General features: G+C 48.1%; 1 protein-coding gene across 1 annotated transcript; it reads left to right on the top strand.

The window, feature by feature from the left end:
• Positions 1-1,990: 1,990 nt before the first annotated feature.
• Znf446 (zinc finger protein 446) lies at positions 1,991-8,298 on the top strand. The gene is given in 7 exon segments (XM_057761884.1): positions 1,991-2,054; positions 2,057-2,250; positions 3,098-3,475; positions 3,548-3,749; positions 4,011-4,105; positions 5,864-5,948; positions 6,153-8,298. Coding segments are annotated over 7 exon segments (1,623 nt in total). The 3' UTR covers positions 6,758-8,298.
• The last annotated feature ends 8,975 nt before the right edge of the window (positions 8,299-17,273 follow it).

Below are 17,273 nucleotides of genomic sequence, written 5' to 3' on the forward strand. Positions count from 1 at the left end.
GCATCCCAGTGTAGGATGGGGTCATCTGTACCCCCCTTGGTGGCCACAGGGGGGTGGGGGAAGCCAGGAGGCCTGGGCAGAGTGGGACAGCCCCAGAGCAGTGGCTCTGTTGACAGATGAGCCTTTGTGGGTCAGACTGTGGGAGGGGGAGACTGGGAAGACCAAGGCAGTGCTGTGAGGGGACCTGCTCCCAAGGCTCCAGTGCCATCGTGTCAGGATCCTTGCAGGTATGGCAGTGCATACCTGTGACGCTAACACTTGGGAGGATATGGAGTTCCAGACTTGACTGCATAGCATGTTTGAGGCCAGTGTGGGGGCTACTGAGACAGTTTAGAAGGGGGAGGGTATCAGATGTGTTGATACCTTTAATCCCAGAACTCCAGCACTCAGGAGACAGACACAAGCAAGTCTATGTAGCAAGGTCCAGAGCAGTTGGGGCTGCAAAGTGAGATCTTGTCTCACAAACAGAACAACCTGCAGTTGTCCTCTGTACTTAAGACACACCTGTCCCACCCATTTGCCAATGAAATCTGTCCACTAAACCTCAATAGTTCATGCAGGGAGGAGTGCTGTGCAGGACCCAGATGTCCAAGGTCCTGTAGGGGCAAGTTCTCTGAGCTAGGCCTCCTGTAATACCCAGTGGGCATACTCAGCTCCTCTTGGATGGAGCTGTGTAATACCAGGAGGGCTCAGAAACATTATGCTGTATAATTTTTTTTGTGCCATATAATTTTTATTTCATTACTCTAAGGGCAAGGTCAGTAGGTGACCATGGGTGAGGTCTTTTACAGATTCTCTGGATGTAATTCTCACAACCAGCCAGTGGGGAGAGGCTGAGTTTTAAGGGGCTTCCCAGGAAGCTCTCCCCTGGAAACACCTTTGTTCTAGGGCTCACCTTCTTGGTCAGCTGGCTCCCAAGCCTTCATTGTGCTGCAGGGTAGACCTGGTTGAATCTTGTGGTATACCTGTTCCTCCTCAAACAACCATTGAGCTAGTCCCAACTCCATTAAATATTATGGTTATATTGGGCTGACCAGTGCAATCATCCATTAAATATTATGGTTATATTGGGCTGACCAGTGCAATCATAACATTTTTTGAGGCAGGATCTAAATTCCCCAGGTTGGCCTCTCAGCTCTCTTACAGCAGAGATCTCATCTCTCAAGGCAATCCAGCTGGTAAGCCGAGTTGACAAACTCCCCACACAACTGCTCTGGAGTTTCAGATGTACGCCAGCAGCTGGCAGCCAAGGAGGGGGTTCCCAGGAATCAGAAGAAGCTAGAATAAACACATCCAGTTCAGGACTGAATGATTATATCATGGTATATGGAAACAAAACTAACTCCACATACAATTCAATTTAAAAGCCGTTAACTGCTGTGTGTGGTAGCCCATGCCCTTAATCTCAGCAGACAGGAGGAAGAAGCTGGAGGATATCTGTGTGACCTCCAGGCCAGCCGGGAATAGTTGTTGTTTTGTTTGGTTTGGTTTTGAGACCCTGTTCCCCAAAGACAAACAAATAAAGCCATTAACTTATTTTTTAAAAGTTTTTTTCCCAAAAATTAATATAGGTCAATTTGTCTAACTGCAGCCTCCAAATTAAAGGTTGAGTGTGTTCCATAATCTCAGATAGAAACCTCCATCCTCATTTGGAGTACAGGGGGTAATCACATGGTTACTTCCTCTGAACGCTTGCCCACCCCATGGGCCTATTGCCCCCACAATATCCCGGGAGCTTAACGGGGTGTAACAGAGGCCATACTGGGTCTTCCTCACCCAACACTGTCTCCTACCGGGATCGTCTGGAACAACCACCTAGGCCTTCTCCGCCCTAGGGCGACGCTTACAGTGTTGCTTTGGGAACGGCAAGGGCTGTGCACTGGCTGTTACCTAGGCGACACACGGAGCGACGATACCTTCTGGAGCTGAGCGCCAGCTCTAATTGGTCGGGACACCTCACCAGCCAATAGAAACCAGGTCCGCTGTGCACATGCGCAAGGAGGTTATCCCGCAGTCCGGTCCGCAGTGGGTGAGTCCTTCGGTTGGGGTGCAAAGGCAGAACGGTTGCCAAATCAAAAGAGGGTACCCCCGGAACTCTGCGGCGGCACCGCGGGCTCAAGGACAGAAACGAAACGTCTCGTGCGTGAGAGGCCTTGGAAACGCGCTGTCGTCCTTGCTGAGGCTCACGGGAGACGTAGTCCGAGCGGAGGGGGCCGTGCCTGTGGGGCAGGCGCAGGATTGGCCAGACCGGTAGGGTAACTAGCAAGGAGGGGCGTTCTGTGAGTGGCGGTGGGACGCGCGGTGTCACTTCCCGGAAGTGCCCCGAGCTCCTGGTGCGCCCGGAGGCGTCAGAGGTGTGTGCACTCCTGGCCGGGAGGCGCAGCTTCTCATGGCTCCCCCGAGCTCCAGGAGCGCCCCCCAGCCTTCGAACACAAAACACCGGAACCCTCCCTTTCCGACATCCCCAACTCTAAGGATCTCCTGGACAGGACAGGTGCCCCAGGAGAGCCGGTTTCAATCCAGAACCTCTTAAGGACTGGGACGCAGGTTCCAGTTTGTGACTCCACACAATACAGGGCTGTTTGGTTTGTCTTTTGCTTGGGAATTTCACGGGCAACGTGAGGTATCCACAGTTAGGCTGTGATCAGCGAGCAGTGTCACCACGCCTATATAGGCCCCTGAGAGTGCACCCAGGCTTTCAGCTCTGTCCCAGGTGATGTATTTGGACCTCAGAGCCAATTCTTCTGTTAGCATAACCTCATCTGCCTTCTGCCTGAAGCCTCAGGTTACCCTGGATGATGGTCCTATCTGTGTCCTTCTGATGGTTTGTCTGCTGGGGGAGCCATCTTCATCTTCCAGTAGTCCTCTGTTGTACCCAAATGTTTGAGCCAGCCATTTGCAGTTTCCTAGAATGGACATCTTCCACCCAACGCATTTACATCAAGGCATCCCCCAGGTCTCAACTGCTATAAGCTTGCACCTCCCATGACCTTCCTTGAAGCACTCCTGGCCTCGGGGTTCTCTTTTCTGACTTCTAGGAAGGGTCTGGTGTGTGTCTTTGGCCTTAGATGACACTCTCATTCCTCCTTTTCTGTAGGTCCCTCTTGTCAGCTCCCAAAGACCCTTCAAAACAAGAATGTCGTCTCCTCTGGGTCCCTCACACGTATCCCTTAGGGACTCCAACACCACCATTGAGCCTGAGGCTGCACGACTCCGATTCCGGGGTTTCTGCTATGAGGAGGTAGAGGGGCCCCGAGAGGCGCTGTCCCGGCTTCGAGAGTTCTGTCACCAATGGCTGCACCCTGAGACATGCTCTAAAGAGCAGATGATAGAACTGCTGGTTTTGGAGCAGTTCCTTGGTGTGTTGCCCTCTGAGATCCAGGCCTGGGTGCGAGGGCAGCAACCAAGAAGCCCTGAGGAGGCTGCAGCCCTGGTTGAGGGGCTGCAGCATGATCCTGGGCAGCTGCTGAGCTGGGTGAGTGTAATGACATTAGCTTCTTAGCGGGATAGATTGGAGGCAGAGCCCCTGTGACATGCTTCTCTTCAGATCACAGCCCACATCCTGAAGCCAAAGGTGCTTCTTACAGTCCAGAAGACAAAGGAGTCTTCAGAGAGCCACCACCTCTCAGTAGCAATGGAGTCCTCTGAGGCAGGCCCTGCAGAGGCGGCACAGGATGCGGGGTTAGACAGAGCTGCCCAGATCAGTTGCGGTGTGAAGGAGGAAGCCAATGCTGATGGACAGGAGATGGGTGAGAGGATGCAGCATCAAAATTTCAAATCCCTGGGTGTGTGTGTTGTGGGGCGGGATAGCCTCAGAGAGGTTGTGTCAGGGTTGAGACTCCTGAAATAAGTCTGGATGTCCCCAGCTGCGATGGGGACCCTGGAGAAACTATATAGCTGGATTCCTATGGAGCAACGAGACAAGACTGACCTCCCACTGTGTCACGTGACAGAGGCAGGCCAAGGCCAATGCAGCTTGACACTCTTTCCCATCTGCCTATCTTTCTCAGTATCACCAAGCCCTCTCCTTCCGGCCCAGAAGCCTGAGGGACATCTTGGACACCAGGAACCAGCCTCCACAGCCTTCCATCCAGGAAGGATCCAGGTAAGCAGCCTCCAGCAAGAAAATCAGGCCATGGCTGTGGGAGGGGAAGTGTATTATGGTCGTGTTCTGCCCTGTGGTTTTGTAGGCTCCTCTGCCAGTGATTCCTGTGTTTTGTTTTACTACTTCTGAGTAGTAAATAACTTCCCTCCCAGCAGGTCCTGAGAGCTGAAGACTAGACTGGTAGTCTCTCATTGGAAAAGATTTAGGCCTGAGGTTCATGCCTGGTCCAGAGTGGCCAGAACTAGTGGACATGGCTTACTTGCCTCCAGAGAAGCCAGTTACTGGAGAGGCTTGCAATACCCAGGGGCCATGGGCCAGCTGTTGTGTATGCAGGTGGAAAGGAGACTGTCACTGCGGGAGCCCTGTATTCCTGAGAGCAGATCAAGACATTCTCCCTGAACGTGCCTCAAGTTCTTCCTACTGTTCTTCTCAAAGTTCAGTGACCTGGAACCTTAGTGTAAAGCCCCTGCCACCTGAATGTGCATAATTAATGTGGAGTGGGAGTAGGGATCTTGGCCCCTCCACTTGGGTGGGAGCGCCCTTCCTCAATGGGATGTCTAGTTAAGGTGTGCTTCAAGATTAAGAAACCCCTCTAGGATCCCTCTCTGGTGTTCTCACTTCCAGCCAGCATCACCTATAGATGGACCTGTCTGTGGCATCCATTTCCTTTTCCTCCAGATTTGCTTTTGGGTTATTTTTTCCAACATACCAAGACCTATATGGCAGATCTTAGGGCAGGGAAGAAGGTAGATCTTTTAGGCAAGAAATTCTTTGCTTGGGAAAGCTGTTATAGGTAAGCCCCTGTCCTGCCACCAAACTCACCCTCTTTAGACCTTGCCTAAACCAGCTGACACAAAACTCCCGAGGCTTCTCTATCATGGTTGCCGCCTCAGGTCTTCAGGGTCCTGAAATTCCTCATTATCTTAACCTTGGTGTTGTCCTGCCCTAACCTTTTTGCTTTTGTTTTGTTACATTTGTTTTGAGACAGCATCTCTCTACACAGCCCAGACTGTCCTGGAACTAGCCGTGTAGACCAGACTGGCCTCAAACTCACAGAAATATGCCTGCCTCTGCCTCTGAGCACAGGGATCAAAGGTGTTCCCCGCCATGCCTGGCTCCTTAACCCTCTTTCTAAATAAAATAAAATAAAACAAAACAAAATAAAGGTTTTTGGGAATGTAGCTCAGCTGGTAGAGTGCCTGACTGGCATGCACAAGGTCTTAGGCTGTATCCCCAGCACTGCATAAACTGGGGATGGTACTGCTCACCCGTAATCCCAGAGCTCAGGAGGTAGAGACAGGAAAGTCAGAAGTTTAAAGTCATCCTCAGCTACAGAGTGAGTTTGAGGCCAACCTAGGCTACTTAGACCCAGTCTCACACGTACACACCCTAATAAAGGCCAAAAGAAGAAATTTCTCACCCCAAGGAAGTTTTGGTTTTGTTAACCAGTCTTGACAGAAAGTGACTGAATCCTGGGTAGTCGCCTGGCCTCTTCCTCTCCTTCCAGCACATCCTGCACACAGTTTAGTGACCAGAAGAAGGATGGAGACAGCCATGGTGTCTGTTGAAAGCCCACCCACAATGACAGGCCACTGAGAGGACAGTTGGCAGATGAAAGCTGACCCAGTATTCACAAATGCCAGTTTGACTTGGTCCTTAGCCTGCTGCAGTTGGAGATTAGGTAACCTGTCACCCACTGAGTGATGGATAGGATGTGAGGCTGGGAGGGAGAGGCAGTGACTGGTTACATCCTTGCAGAAGGAGTGGGGCCTGTTGGACTCATCACAAAAAGAGCTGTACTGGGGCGTGATGCTGGAGAAGTACGGCACAGTGGTGTCCCAGGGTGAGGTTCAATGGCTCTTTGCCCTGTCTTCCCTGCCCCATCCTCCACGTGCCTCCCTGCATGTGCTAAGCCCCCCACTGGGGCTCCAGGGTGCAGTGACCCAGCATCTGGTTGCATCTCTCCTACCAGGAGGTACCCACCCCCATTCTTCTGTGCAAGTCCCCGTGTGACCAAGCCCCCAAATGAACGTTTTCCCCACCCCAGCAAGCCTGCCGCTGTTAGAGCCAGATGTGCAAGCTGAGTCTGAGCTGAGGCCAGCTCATGCAGCAGGACCGGAGTCCCTCAGGAGCCATCTTCCAGAAGTGGGAGCCATTGCAGGTCCAGGGCTTGTTCAAGCCTGCACATCCTCTCCAAGTGATGAGACCCAGAGCCCTTGCAAGGACCCTTCAGCCTTATCTCCCTCACCACTGCTTGAAGCCCCTGCTAGGCCTGCACCTCGGAAGCTGTATACTTGTGAGCAGTGTGGCCTCAGCTTCGATTGGAAGTCTGTTTTCGTCATCCACCATCGCACACACCTGGGTGGGTCAGGCCTGGAAAGACCACCACAGGTGCACCGGGAGCCAGCCATCGGGCACTCCACTGGCCTGCGGGGCTATGCATGCGTGGAGTGCGGGCGCAGCTTCAGCTGGAAGTCACAGCTGGTCATCCACCGCAAGAGTCATGCAGGCCAGCGGCGCCACTTCTGCCGGGACTGTGGGTGCAGTTTTGACTGGAAGTTTCAGCTGATCATTCATAGGAAGATCCATCAGCCAGAGAGTCCGCGAGCAGCTGGAGGAGGCTGTCTCACCTTGGGAGCCCCTGGCTCCTAATGCGGCACTCCAGGCATCCCCTCCAGCCAAGAGGAGGACTCTGGGGCACCCCAAGTGAGTCAGGAACCCCAAGAAGATCCCCTGTCCAACGCCAAACCACCCAGTATGAGAAGAGGCTGTTCACTTTCTGTCCCTGCTTTATGGAGCCAGGTCAGACGGTACTAATCCATGGCTGGGGTCTTGGGGTCCGGCTTCAGCAAGGGAAGAGAGCTCCCTGCTTCGTAATTCTCAGAAATTGCCTTAGGTTCCTCCTTGCAGTGACCAGGAGAAAGAAGTCTCCGTGGAAGGTACAGAAAACCACAGCTGCCTTTTCATCCTCTTGCATGTGACCCTCAACTAACGTGCCAGGTTTTTAATGTAAGTTATGTCTATAACTAGAATTTCTGAGGAAGAATTCTAACTTCCGGCTTCCACTGATCAAAACAACAGCCTTGTGTCTGGCTGACGAGCCACGGGAACCACAGGGCGGCTGAGCACAGACACTTCAATTAGCCACTTCGCTCCAGCCTGCCTAGTTGCCTGGCCACACGCACTGCTCGCCACCTCCCTGGTCTTTGAATTCCTGAACCTGGACTTGGGTGAACAATAAGGGACTTTCCTTGGGGAACGTGAGAGGGCGCGAGTAGCTTCTGAGAAGTTAGACAACACATGGTTGCCTCAGGCCATGCATGCCCCTAGGTCAGACCTACACCCCACACGACTGGTCAGTTCATCATTAAACTGGAGGGCAAAGAGCAACTCCCTGCTGCCCAGAGAACCGTGACCCTCCGGACAGTCACTCATGATTTGTCCGAGCATGGTGTCCTATTAACTATGTCTGTAAACTAGGTGGCTCGAAACATTTATTTACTAATTTTTCAGCATCAAAACTCTGAAATAGATCTCATTAGATCAAAGGTGTTAGTAGGCTCCCCCTGGGAGGTGCAGAGGTCACCCGAGGCCCTTGACTTATGGTTTCTTCTTCCATCTTCAGCAGTGGGCAGTTCTTTTCCTCGTTGGATCATTGATTTCCACTTGCAGGACATGGGGGGCCTTATATATTCCAGGGTGATCACCATCTTTAGGTCAGATGGTGAGGCAGGAGATTTTATTTTGTTTGAGACGGGGCCACCTTGTGTAGTAGAGGCTGGTCTCTAACTGGTGATCCTCCTGTCTCAGCTTCCTGGGTGCTGGAACTATAGGCTTGTATAGTACCAGGTTGGTACTTTTAAATTCTCTGTATGTGTGTTTGAGATAGTCTCACTATAAAGTCCAGGCTGAGTGCAAACTCCCTGTAGCTCTCCAGCATCTGTCTCCTGCGTGCTGGGATTAAAGGCGTGCACCATCAGCTGGGCGAAGACTCTAAAGACTTTTCATTTTCAGATTTAGAAATATGGAGCAGGATTCGGTGTTGTAGGCAGATCTCTATTAATTTGAGGTCAGACTGGTTTCCATAGTGTGTTCCAGGACAGACAGGAGCTATGTAGTGAGATTCTGTCTCAAAAATAAGTAAATAAATAAATAAATAAATTCTAGAGATGGGCATATTAAAGTTTCTTCTAGAAGCTTGGGTTTTCAACACTGTCCATTATTGCTCACTGCTCTGCAGTTCCTTCCTTCCTTCCTTCCTTCCTTCCTTCCTTCCTTCCTTCCTTCCTTCCTTCCTTCCTTCCTTCCTTCCTCGTGTGTGTGTGTGTGTGTGTGTGTGTGTGAGAGAGAGAGAGAGAGAGAGAGAGAGAGAGAGAGAGAGAGAACACGCACACACATGGAGACCAGTAGAGGGTATCAGGGTTTCTACCTATTCATGTGTTGATGTTCATGCTGGGATTCAAACTCCAGTGCTGGAACTTGAACTCTGCTCCTCATGACTTCACATCAAGGGCTTTTAACTGCTGAGCCATCTCTGTAGTCCCATTGGGCAGAACATTATTGAAATGCTTGCTCAGAGTGCCTCCTAGCTGCTCCTATGTGCCTCTTCTTTCACGTCCAGAGGATATATGCCTTCCCTGTTCCTCCTACACCTGGTCATGAACGGTTTGAATTTTCTTGTATTTCTTAAATCACTTCACTATTCATTAAATTTTTCCTATAGCAAGTTCCAGAATCTGCTCTTCACATTGTTTTTTGAGGAGAGCCGAGATGATCTCTCCATAAGGCCCAAGCCTGCCCTCAGTTTTTTTTGTTTGTTTTGCTTTGTTTTTGTGTTTTTTGTTTGTTTTTGTTTGCTTTGTTTTGTTTTGTTCTGTTTTTTGAGACAGAGTTTCTCTCTGTGTAATAACCCTGCTGTCCTGGAACTCACTCTGTAGACCATGCTGGCCTTGAATTCACAGAGATTCGCTTGCCTCTACCTCCTGAGTGCTGGGATTAAAGGTGTGCACCACCACTGTCTAGCTTGCCCTTAGTCTTTTTTATGTCTATGTGAACCATGTGCATGCAGTGTCTGCAGAGGTCAGAAGAGAGAATAAAATCCCCTGAAACTAGAGCTAGAGGTGGTTTGAGCACCATTTTGGTGCTAGTAACTGAACCAAGGTCACCTGCAGGGTCAGCAAGTGCTGACCATAACTGCTGAGCCATATCTTCAGCCCTCTGCCTTAAGTTCTTGATCCTTGATGAATTTCTTTTTTCTTTTGGAGACAGAGTTTCTCTGTGTAGCCTTGGCTGTCCTGGAACTCACTCTATAGACCAGGCTGTGCTCAAACTCATAGATCCACCGTCTCTGCTTCCTAAGTGCTGGGAATAAAGATGTGTGCCACCACCACCCATCATTGGTGGCATCTTAATTACAGATGTGTGCACCACTACACCTGACCCTCTTTTTGTTGTTGTTTTGTTGTTTGGAGGGTTTTTTTCTTGGCAAGAATTCATGTAGCCCAGATCCTCACCTGTCTACTACACCTTCTGAATGGTGGGATTACAGGTGTGTGCCACCACGCCACCCAGCTCACACCTGGCCCTCTACACTTACCAGGTGGCCGCTGCTGTAATAGCCACTCATCTTTTCCTTGGGCTAAACTGGGCAAAGACCAGGGAGAAGGTGTCTTTCTGCACTATTCCAGCTACTGTGAGTCTCCACAGAGTCTTTCTGTAATCTTATCCAGTCCTCACGATAGCCTCACCTTTTTCTTCCTCCATACTACCCTGTTTAAACCTTATGGAGTTCAGATACCTCCCCACCCTCACTTGCCTAACTGACCCGAAGATTGATAGAGCTGGGATGTGGTCCTGGGCTTCTCTGATTGGAAACATCCCTGGGAGTGATGAGATGGATAACGTTAAAGCCAACTATTATGGGGAATGTAAATAAGAGAAACTGGAAGAGAGGAGGGCCTCAAACATCAGTCAGCAAGCTCCCTTCCCCACTGTGTTCCCACAGGGATTGCTGAACAAAGTGCTCCCCTCAATCAAACTTAGCCTGATAGCAGACCTCCAAACAAGCCAGTCACATCCTTGAGTGGGACCAGGAGCCTCTGCAGCTCAACACAAGGCCTCCCTGGCTCTTGTCCTGCCGTTCGTTCCAATTTTTACTCTTGTTGTTTTGTTTTGGGTTTGTTTTCGTTTTTTGTTTTTGGTTGTTTTTTTCAAGACAAGATTTCCCTGTGGGGCTGGAGAGATGGCTCAGTGGTTAAGAGCATTGCCTGCTCTTCCAAAGGTCATGAGTTCAATTCCCGGCAACCACATGGTGGCTCACAACCATCTGTAACGAGGTCTGCTGCCCTCTTCTGGTCTGCAAACACACACAGACAGGATATTGTATGCATAATAAATAAATAAATAAATATTAAAAAAAAAAAAGATTTCCCTGTGTAGCCCTGGTTGTCACACACCTCTCTCTGTACACCAGGCTGGCCTCAAATTCACAGAGATCTGAGTGCCTCTGCCTCCCAAGTGCTCGGATTAAAGCTGTGCATCACCACTGCTCAGCCAGAAGACTGTCTTAATTCATCTTAATTGTTGTACAGTTTGTGGGGTTTTTTGTTTTGTTTTGTTTTGTTTTTCGAGACAGCGTTTCTCTATGGTTTTAGAGCCTGTCCTGGAACTAGCTCTTGTAGACCAGGCTGGTCTCGAACTCACAGAGATCCGCCTACCTCTGCCTCCCAAGTGCTGGGATTAAAGGCGTGTGCCACCACCGCCCGGCTTTTTTTTTTTTTTTACAGTTCATGTTTTTCATAGATGGATATGGTGCAAACCTGTAATCCCAGCAGGTAGAGTAAAGGCAGGAGGATCAAGAGTTCAAGGTCATTCTCAGCTCCACAGCAGGCTCCAGCCTGTGTTATGGAAGACCTTGTCTGATAAAACAATTTAAAAATAAACAAATAAAATTGGTATCATCTTTTGGTGGATTTTTCTAGTCATAATAAATTTAGAACAAAAGACAGAATGCAGTGTTTGACAACAGTGTATACACACACACACATGTATATGAGTGTGGTATGTGTGTGTTTGAATATGTGGGTGCACATGTATCTAGGTATAGTGTGGAGGCCTGAAGTTGGTTTGGGGAATCTTCCTTATTCTCCCAGTTTATTCTTTGAGGCAGAATTTCTCAATCAAACCCAGAGCTTGCTGATATGTCTCATCTCACCGCCATCTTGCCTTCGGGATTGTCTCCAAATTCTGAGGCTGGGATGATAAAGGAGTCATCATACCCACCCAGCATTTATGTGGATTCTGGGGATCCAAACTCTTTCCTTTTGCTTGTACCACAAGCCCTTTAAGAGATGAGCCGTCCCACTGCCACCCAGGCACACACCCTGGCTTTGAGTTGACCCACCCCAAGATCTACATGCATGACCTTCTGGAACACATCGTTTGTAACCACAGTCAAAGCATCTCCGTGGCTTGGAGCAACAGTAGGATATCTGAGCAGAACATCAGAGCAGGGTGGTATTGATGGTGTACCAGAAGTCAGATGCCTTGAACCTGACCAACCTAACAACTTGTTACACAATGAACATTTGCAAGTAAAGCTGTTTGGACAAAAGGGTCTACTGTGTGACACACTGCAGCTTCCAAGGACACTAAGATGAATGAAGAGGGGATGGAGATTTGGGAAAGATAGAGGAGTAAAGTGGGGTTTTTGTGGGGGTTTATTTGCTTTTTTTGTTCTTTTGTTTGTATTAATATTAATTAAAATTTCCTTTTGGGAGGTACGCTACAAGGGTGAAGGTTGGATATGGAGAGATGGAAATGAGTAGCATTGGGGTGCATGATGTGAAATTCCCACAGAATCAATTAAAAAAAAAGGATTATGTTAAAAATAAGATGAGTTTGAGGGCAGCCTGGTCTAAAGAGAGAGTTCCAGGACAAAGTTACACACCTCCTGTCTCGAAAAACAAAATAAAAGATGAACCATCTCCCCAACCCAACAATTTATATATTCTCTTGGATAAAAAGTTCCAGGGGCAGTTGGGCAGTGGTGGCACATGCCTTTAATCCCAGCACTCGGGAGGCAGAGGCACGCAGATCTCTGTGAGTTCGAGGCCAGCCTGGTCTATAAGAGCTAGTTCTGGGACAGGTTCCAAAGCTACAGAGAAACCCTGTCTTGAAAATAAAAAAATAAACCTTAGAAAGAAAGAAAGAAAGAAAGAAAGAAAGAAAGAAAGAAAGAAAGAAATGAGCTGGGCGGTGGTGGCAGCCTTCTCTGTGAGTGTGAGGCCAGCCTGGTCTACAGAGAATGTCCCAGGACAGCGACAGAGTCCCTGTCTCAAAATACAAAAAAAAAAAAAAAAAAAAAAAAAAAAAAAAAAAAAAAAAAATTAAGAAATGAAGGAAATAAAAAGAGAAATATTCTTTATCCATGTGAGAAACCCTGTTTTTTTTAAAAAAAAAAAAAAGGAAAGAAATGAAAAGAGGAACACTCTTCACCACGAGAGGCATGTAAGAAGACACCCATCTGTGGTGATGAGAAAGCCATGGAACCTGCCCTGCCCTTGTTCTAATCTGGAATTTAGAGCCTCCATAGCTGAGATATAAATCTTTGTTGTCTTTTTTTTTTTTGGAAGAGAGGGTGGTGTGTTGGGGCTGCGGCACATTCGGAGAGTATCCTGGCTAGTTTTATGTCATCTGAGAGATTGGAACCTCATTTGAAAGGAATGACTTCATGAGATTGGGCTGTAAAAGTCTACAGAGCATTTTCTTAGTGATTGACAAGGGAGGGCCCAACCCAGTGATTGACAAGGGAGGGCCCAACCCATTGTAGGTAGTACTACTGTGGGCTGACTGTCCAGCGTGCTATAAGAAAGAAGACTGAGCAAGCCAGTAGGCAACACCCCTCTATAATCTCTGTATCAGCTCCTGCATCCAGATTCCTGCCTGGTTTGAGTTTCTGCATTGGGCTTCCCTGAATGGATTGTGACCTGGGTTATGTCAGCCAAAGAAACCCTTTCCTCCCCAAGCTGCTTTCAGTCAGTGTTTTATCACAGCGATGATAACCCTGACTAGCAGTGTTTTGCCTAGCATGCACAAAGCTCCTCAGTACTGCATAAACAGTGTGGTTGTACATACCCAACCTGAACCAGAAAGCCCTGAGAGGGAGGACTGGGAATGAGAAAAAAGAAGACAGGAAAGCTGGGACCAGGAGAGCTTACGTTAGCTGATGGCTTATGTATGTCAAGCAAACTTATTAAGAAGTTCAGCATCTTTTTTTGGAAAGATTTATTTTTTCATTATGTATACAGTGTTCCACCTGCAGGCCAGAAGAGGGCACCAGATCTCATTACAGATGGTTGTGAGCCACAATGTGGTTGCTGGGAATTGAACTCAGGACCTCTGGAAGAGTACCCAGTGCTCTTAACCTCTAAGCCATCTCTCCAGCCCCTGTTTTTTTTTTCCCCAGAGAGTATTTTAACAACCTCAGTACAATACATTTCTTAAAAAATCTACTAGGAGCCGGGCGGTGGTGGCGCACGCCTTTAATCCCAGCACTCGGGAGGCAGAGGCAGGTGGATCTCTGGGAGTTCGAGGCCAGCCTGGTCTACAAGAGCTAGTTCCAGGACAGGCTCCAAAGCTACAGAGAAACCCTGTCTCGAAAAAAACCAAAAAAAAAAAAAAAAAAAAAAATCTACTAGGAGCAGATTTTCTTTCTTCCTCCCTTCTTTCCTTCCTTCCTCAGAGACAAAGTTTCCTTGTATGGACCTGCTGCTGGCTGTCCTGGAACTGACTCTGTAGAGCAGGGTGACTTCGATCTCAGAGATCTGCCTGCCTCTGCCTCCTGAGTGCTGGGAGTAAAGGCCTGCGCCACGACTGCCCAGATTAGAAGCAGATTTTCTCACTGATTTATTTGTTTATATATTTATCAAGATAGGGTTGGGGCTGGAGAGATGGCTCAGTGGTTAAGAGCATTGCCTGCTCTTCCAAAGGTCCTGAGTTCAATTCCCAGCAACCACATGGTGGCTCACAACCATCTGTAATGAGGTCTGGTGCCCTCTTCTGGCCAGCAGGCATACACACAGACAGAATATTGTATACATAATAAATAAATATATATTAAAAAAAAAAAAGATAGGGTCCTGCTATGTAACCCTGACAGGCCTGGGGTTCACTATGTAAAACAGGCTCGTCTCCAATTTACAGTAATCCTTCTATCTCTGTCTCCTAAATACTGGGATTTTAGGCATATCTCAACCACATTTAGCCTGATTTTTGTTTTGTTTTTTGGAAAAGATATTATGCAGCCCAGGCTAGCCATGAGCTCCTGAGCCTTTTGTTCTCACTTTCCATGGACAGCACCACACCTCCCTAGAAACAGGTTCTCTCCACCAGAAATGCAAAGGAAAAGCCAGGCAGTTATCACCACAGGTCTTTACTCCCAGCACTTCGGAGGCAGAGGCAGGTGGATCTCTGAGTTTGAGGCCAGCCTGGTCTACAGAGTGAGTTCCATGACAGCCAGGACTACACAGAGAAACCTTGTCTTGAAAAAAAAAAAAAAAAGCCGGGCGGTGGTGGCGCACGCCTTTAATCCCAGCACTTGGGAGGCAGAGGCAGGCGGATCTCTGTGAGTTCGAGACCAGCCTGGTCTACAAGAGCTAGTTCCAGGACAGGCTCCAAAACCACAGAGAAACCCTGTCTCGAAAAACCAAAAAAAAAAAAAAAAAAAAAAAAGAAAAGAAAAAAGGCTGGAAAGATGGCTCAGCAGTTAAGAGCACTGGCTGCTCTTCCAGAGGTCCCGAGTTTAATTCCCAGCAACCACACAGTGGCTCATAAGCATCTGCAGTAATAACTGGTACCCTCTTCTGGAGTACAGGCATATATGCAGGCAGACCACTATATACATAAGAAATAAATTAAAAACAAAACAACAACAACAAAAAAGAATGAGAGAAGAAATGCAAAGGTACAGAAACCCAATTGTTTTAATGAAACGGGGGGGGGGGGTCTCATGTTAATATATATGAGACTAATTCTGATTCAGACACAGTGAGACATATCTGGAATCCCAATACTATAAAGGCTGTGGTAAATGATTAAAGTCCAAGGTTAGCTTGGGTAAGTAGTCAGACTCTGTCCAAAATACACAAAGATCACTTGGGGCAAATATTTGCCATAAGCACTACATCAAAGATCTATTTTTAAAAAATAAGGGCTGGAGGGATGGTTCAGCAGTTAAGGGCACTGACTGCTCTTCCAGAGGACCTGGGTTGAATTCCCAGCATTCATATGGCAGCTCACATCTATCTGTAATTCTAAGACCTGACACCCTCACAGAGACATACATGCAGACAAAATACCAATGCCTATAAAATAAAAATTAATCAATTAATTAAAAATGGTAAATGCCTTTAAGCCCAGCACTCAGGAAGCAAAGGCTGGTGGAAGTCAATGAGTTGGAGGCCTGCTAGGTTGACACATATCAGGCCAACTAGAGTTGCAGGTCAACTTGTACGACCTAGTAATAGTAGTAGATGCTCCAGGTAGAACATAGTGTCAAACTGTCTTCTGAATACTTTTATGAAGACATTTATGAATGTCTTTATATTCACAGATTAGTGCAGCTCTCAACCCTAAATAATTGTGGAGTTACTCAGCCCCAAATCGGTCCTTCATATCCGCCCCCAACATAATTGAGGAAACATCACAGAAGAGGGGGCAGAAAGTTTGTAAGAAGCAGGGTTGGTGAGCCAGGGCTTGGTGTGGACGGTGTAGACGGGCCTTCTAGAAGACAGGAGGGCCATGCCTTGTGCATCCACACCAACTGTGGTTCCTGTGCAGGGAACAATGGCTAGGGATGTTCAACAACTCGTTACACTTCTTTGGCAGGGAAGAAGTAGGGGAGAGTTGGTCTGGAGTTCACCCATTAACTGGCCCCGGGGCTATGCCACAACTCCAGCAGAAGTCATCATGCCTATCACTCAATACCGAGTCTCTTAAAACACTTTCGGCTCCTGATTACAGAGCGAGCGGCTCAGCATTCTGTTAGCCTGTGGTTCTTAGAGTCACCATCAGGGCCAGTATTTCTAAGTTGAGGACACCCACACAATCCTGTCTAGATACCACAAGTCACACAAGTACTGTCACCCCCCGACAGTTTTCTTTTTTTTAATATTTCATTTATTATGTATACAATATTCTGTCTGTGTGTATGCCTGCAGGGCACCAGACCTCATTACAGATGGTTGTGAGCCACCATGTGGTTGCTGGGAATTGAACTCAGGACCTTTGGAAGAACAGGCAACGCTCTTAACCTCTGAGCCATCTCTCCAGCCCCCCCCCCCCGACAGTTTTCCCTATTTTCCAGAAGTCATGGTGATGAGGACAGGAGATAGAAATGTAATTCACAGTAGAGACCCCTAAACAGCTGTTCTGTTCTTAGCCAGAAATGCCATGAGTCCTGTCTTCGCTGGAGGCCAAAGATGCCAGAGCATTCTGGTTCCTTGTCTGTGCTCTTCCTAAACTAACATTCCTGCACAGAGGCGGTATATGAGAGTGAGACCTACTCCTGTCCAGTGAATACCTTTAAAAGTGGGTCATAGCCAGGCGATGGTGGCACACACCTTTATTTAATCCCAGCACAGAGGGAGGCAGAGCAGGCAGGTGAATCTCTGTGAGTTTGAGGCCAGCCTGGTCTACAGAGTGAGTTCCAGGATAGCCAGAGATATACAGAGAAACCCTGTCTCAACAAACCAAACCAAAACAACAAAACAATAACAACAACAAAAAGTGGATCTCTAGGTTTTCATAGGTTATATCAATTCCCAATTTTTTGTTTTTCTTTCTTTTTTTTCTTTCTTCAGTTTTTTTTTTTTTTTTTTTTTTTTTTTTGGTTTTTTTTCGAGACAGGGTTTCTCTGTGGCTTTGGAGCCTGTCCTGGAACTAGCTCCGTAGACCAGGCTGGTCTCGAACTCACAGAGATCCGCCTGCCTCGGCCTCCCGAGTGCTGGGATTAAAGGTGTGTGCCACCATCGCCCAGCCTCTTTCTTCAGTTTTTTGAGACAGTTTCTTCATGTAGCTTTGCAGCCTGTTCTGGAACTCTCTCCATAGACCAGGCTGGCCTTGAACTCACAGAGATCCACCTGCCTCTGTCTTCAGAGTCCTGGCATTA

This window comes from Chionomys nivalis, chromosome 2 (genome assembly GCF_950005125.1).
Source record: "Chionomys nivalis chromosome 2, mChiNiv1.1, whole genome shotgun sequence".
Lineage (NCBI taxonomy): Eukaryota > Metazoa > Chordata > Mammalia > Rodentia > Cricetidae > Chionomys > Chionomys nivalis.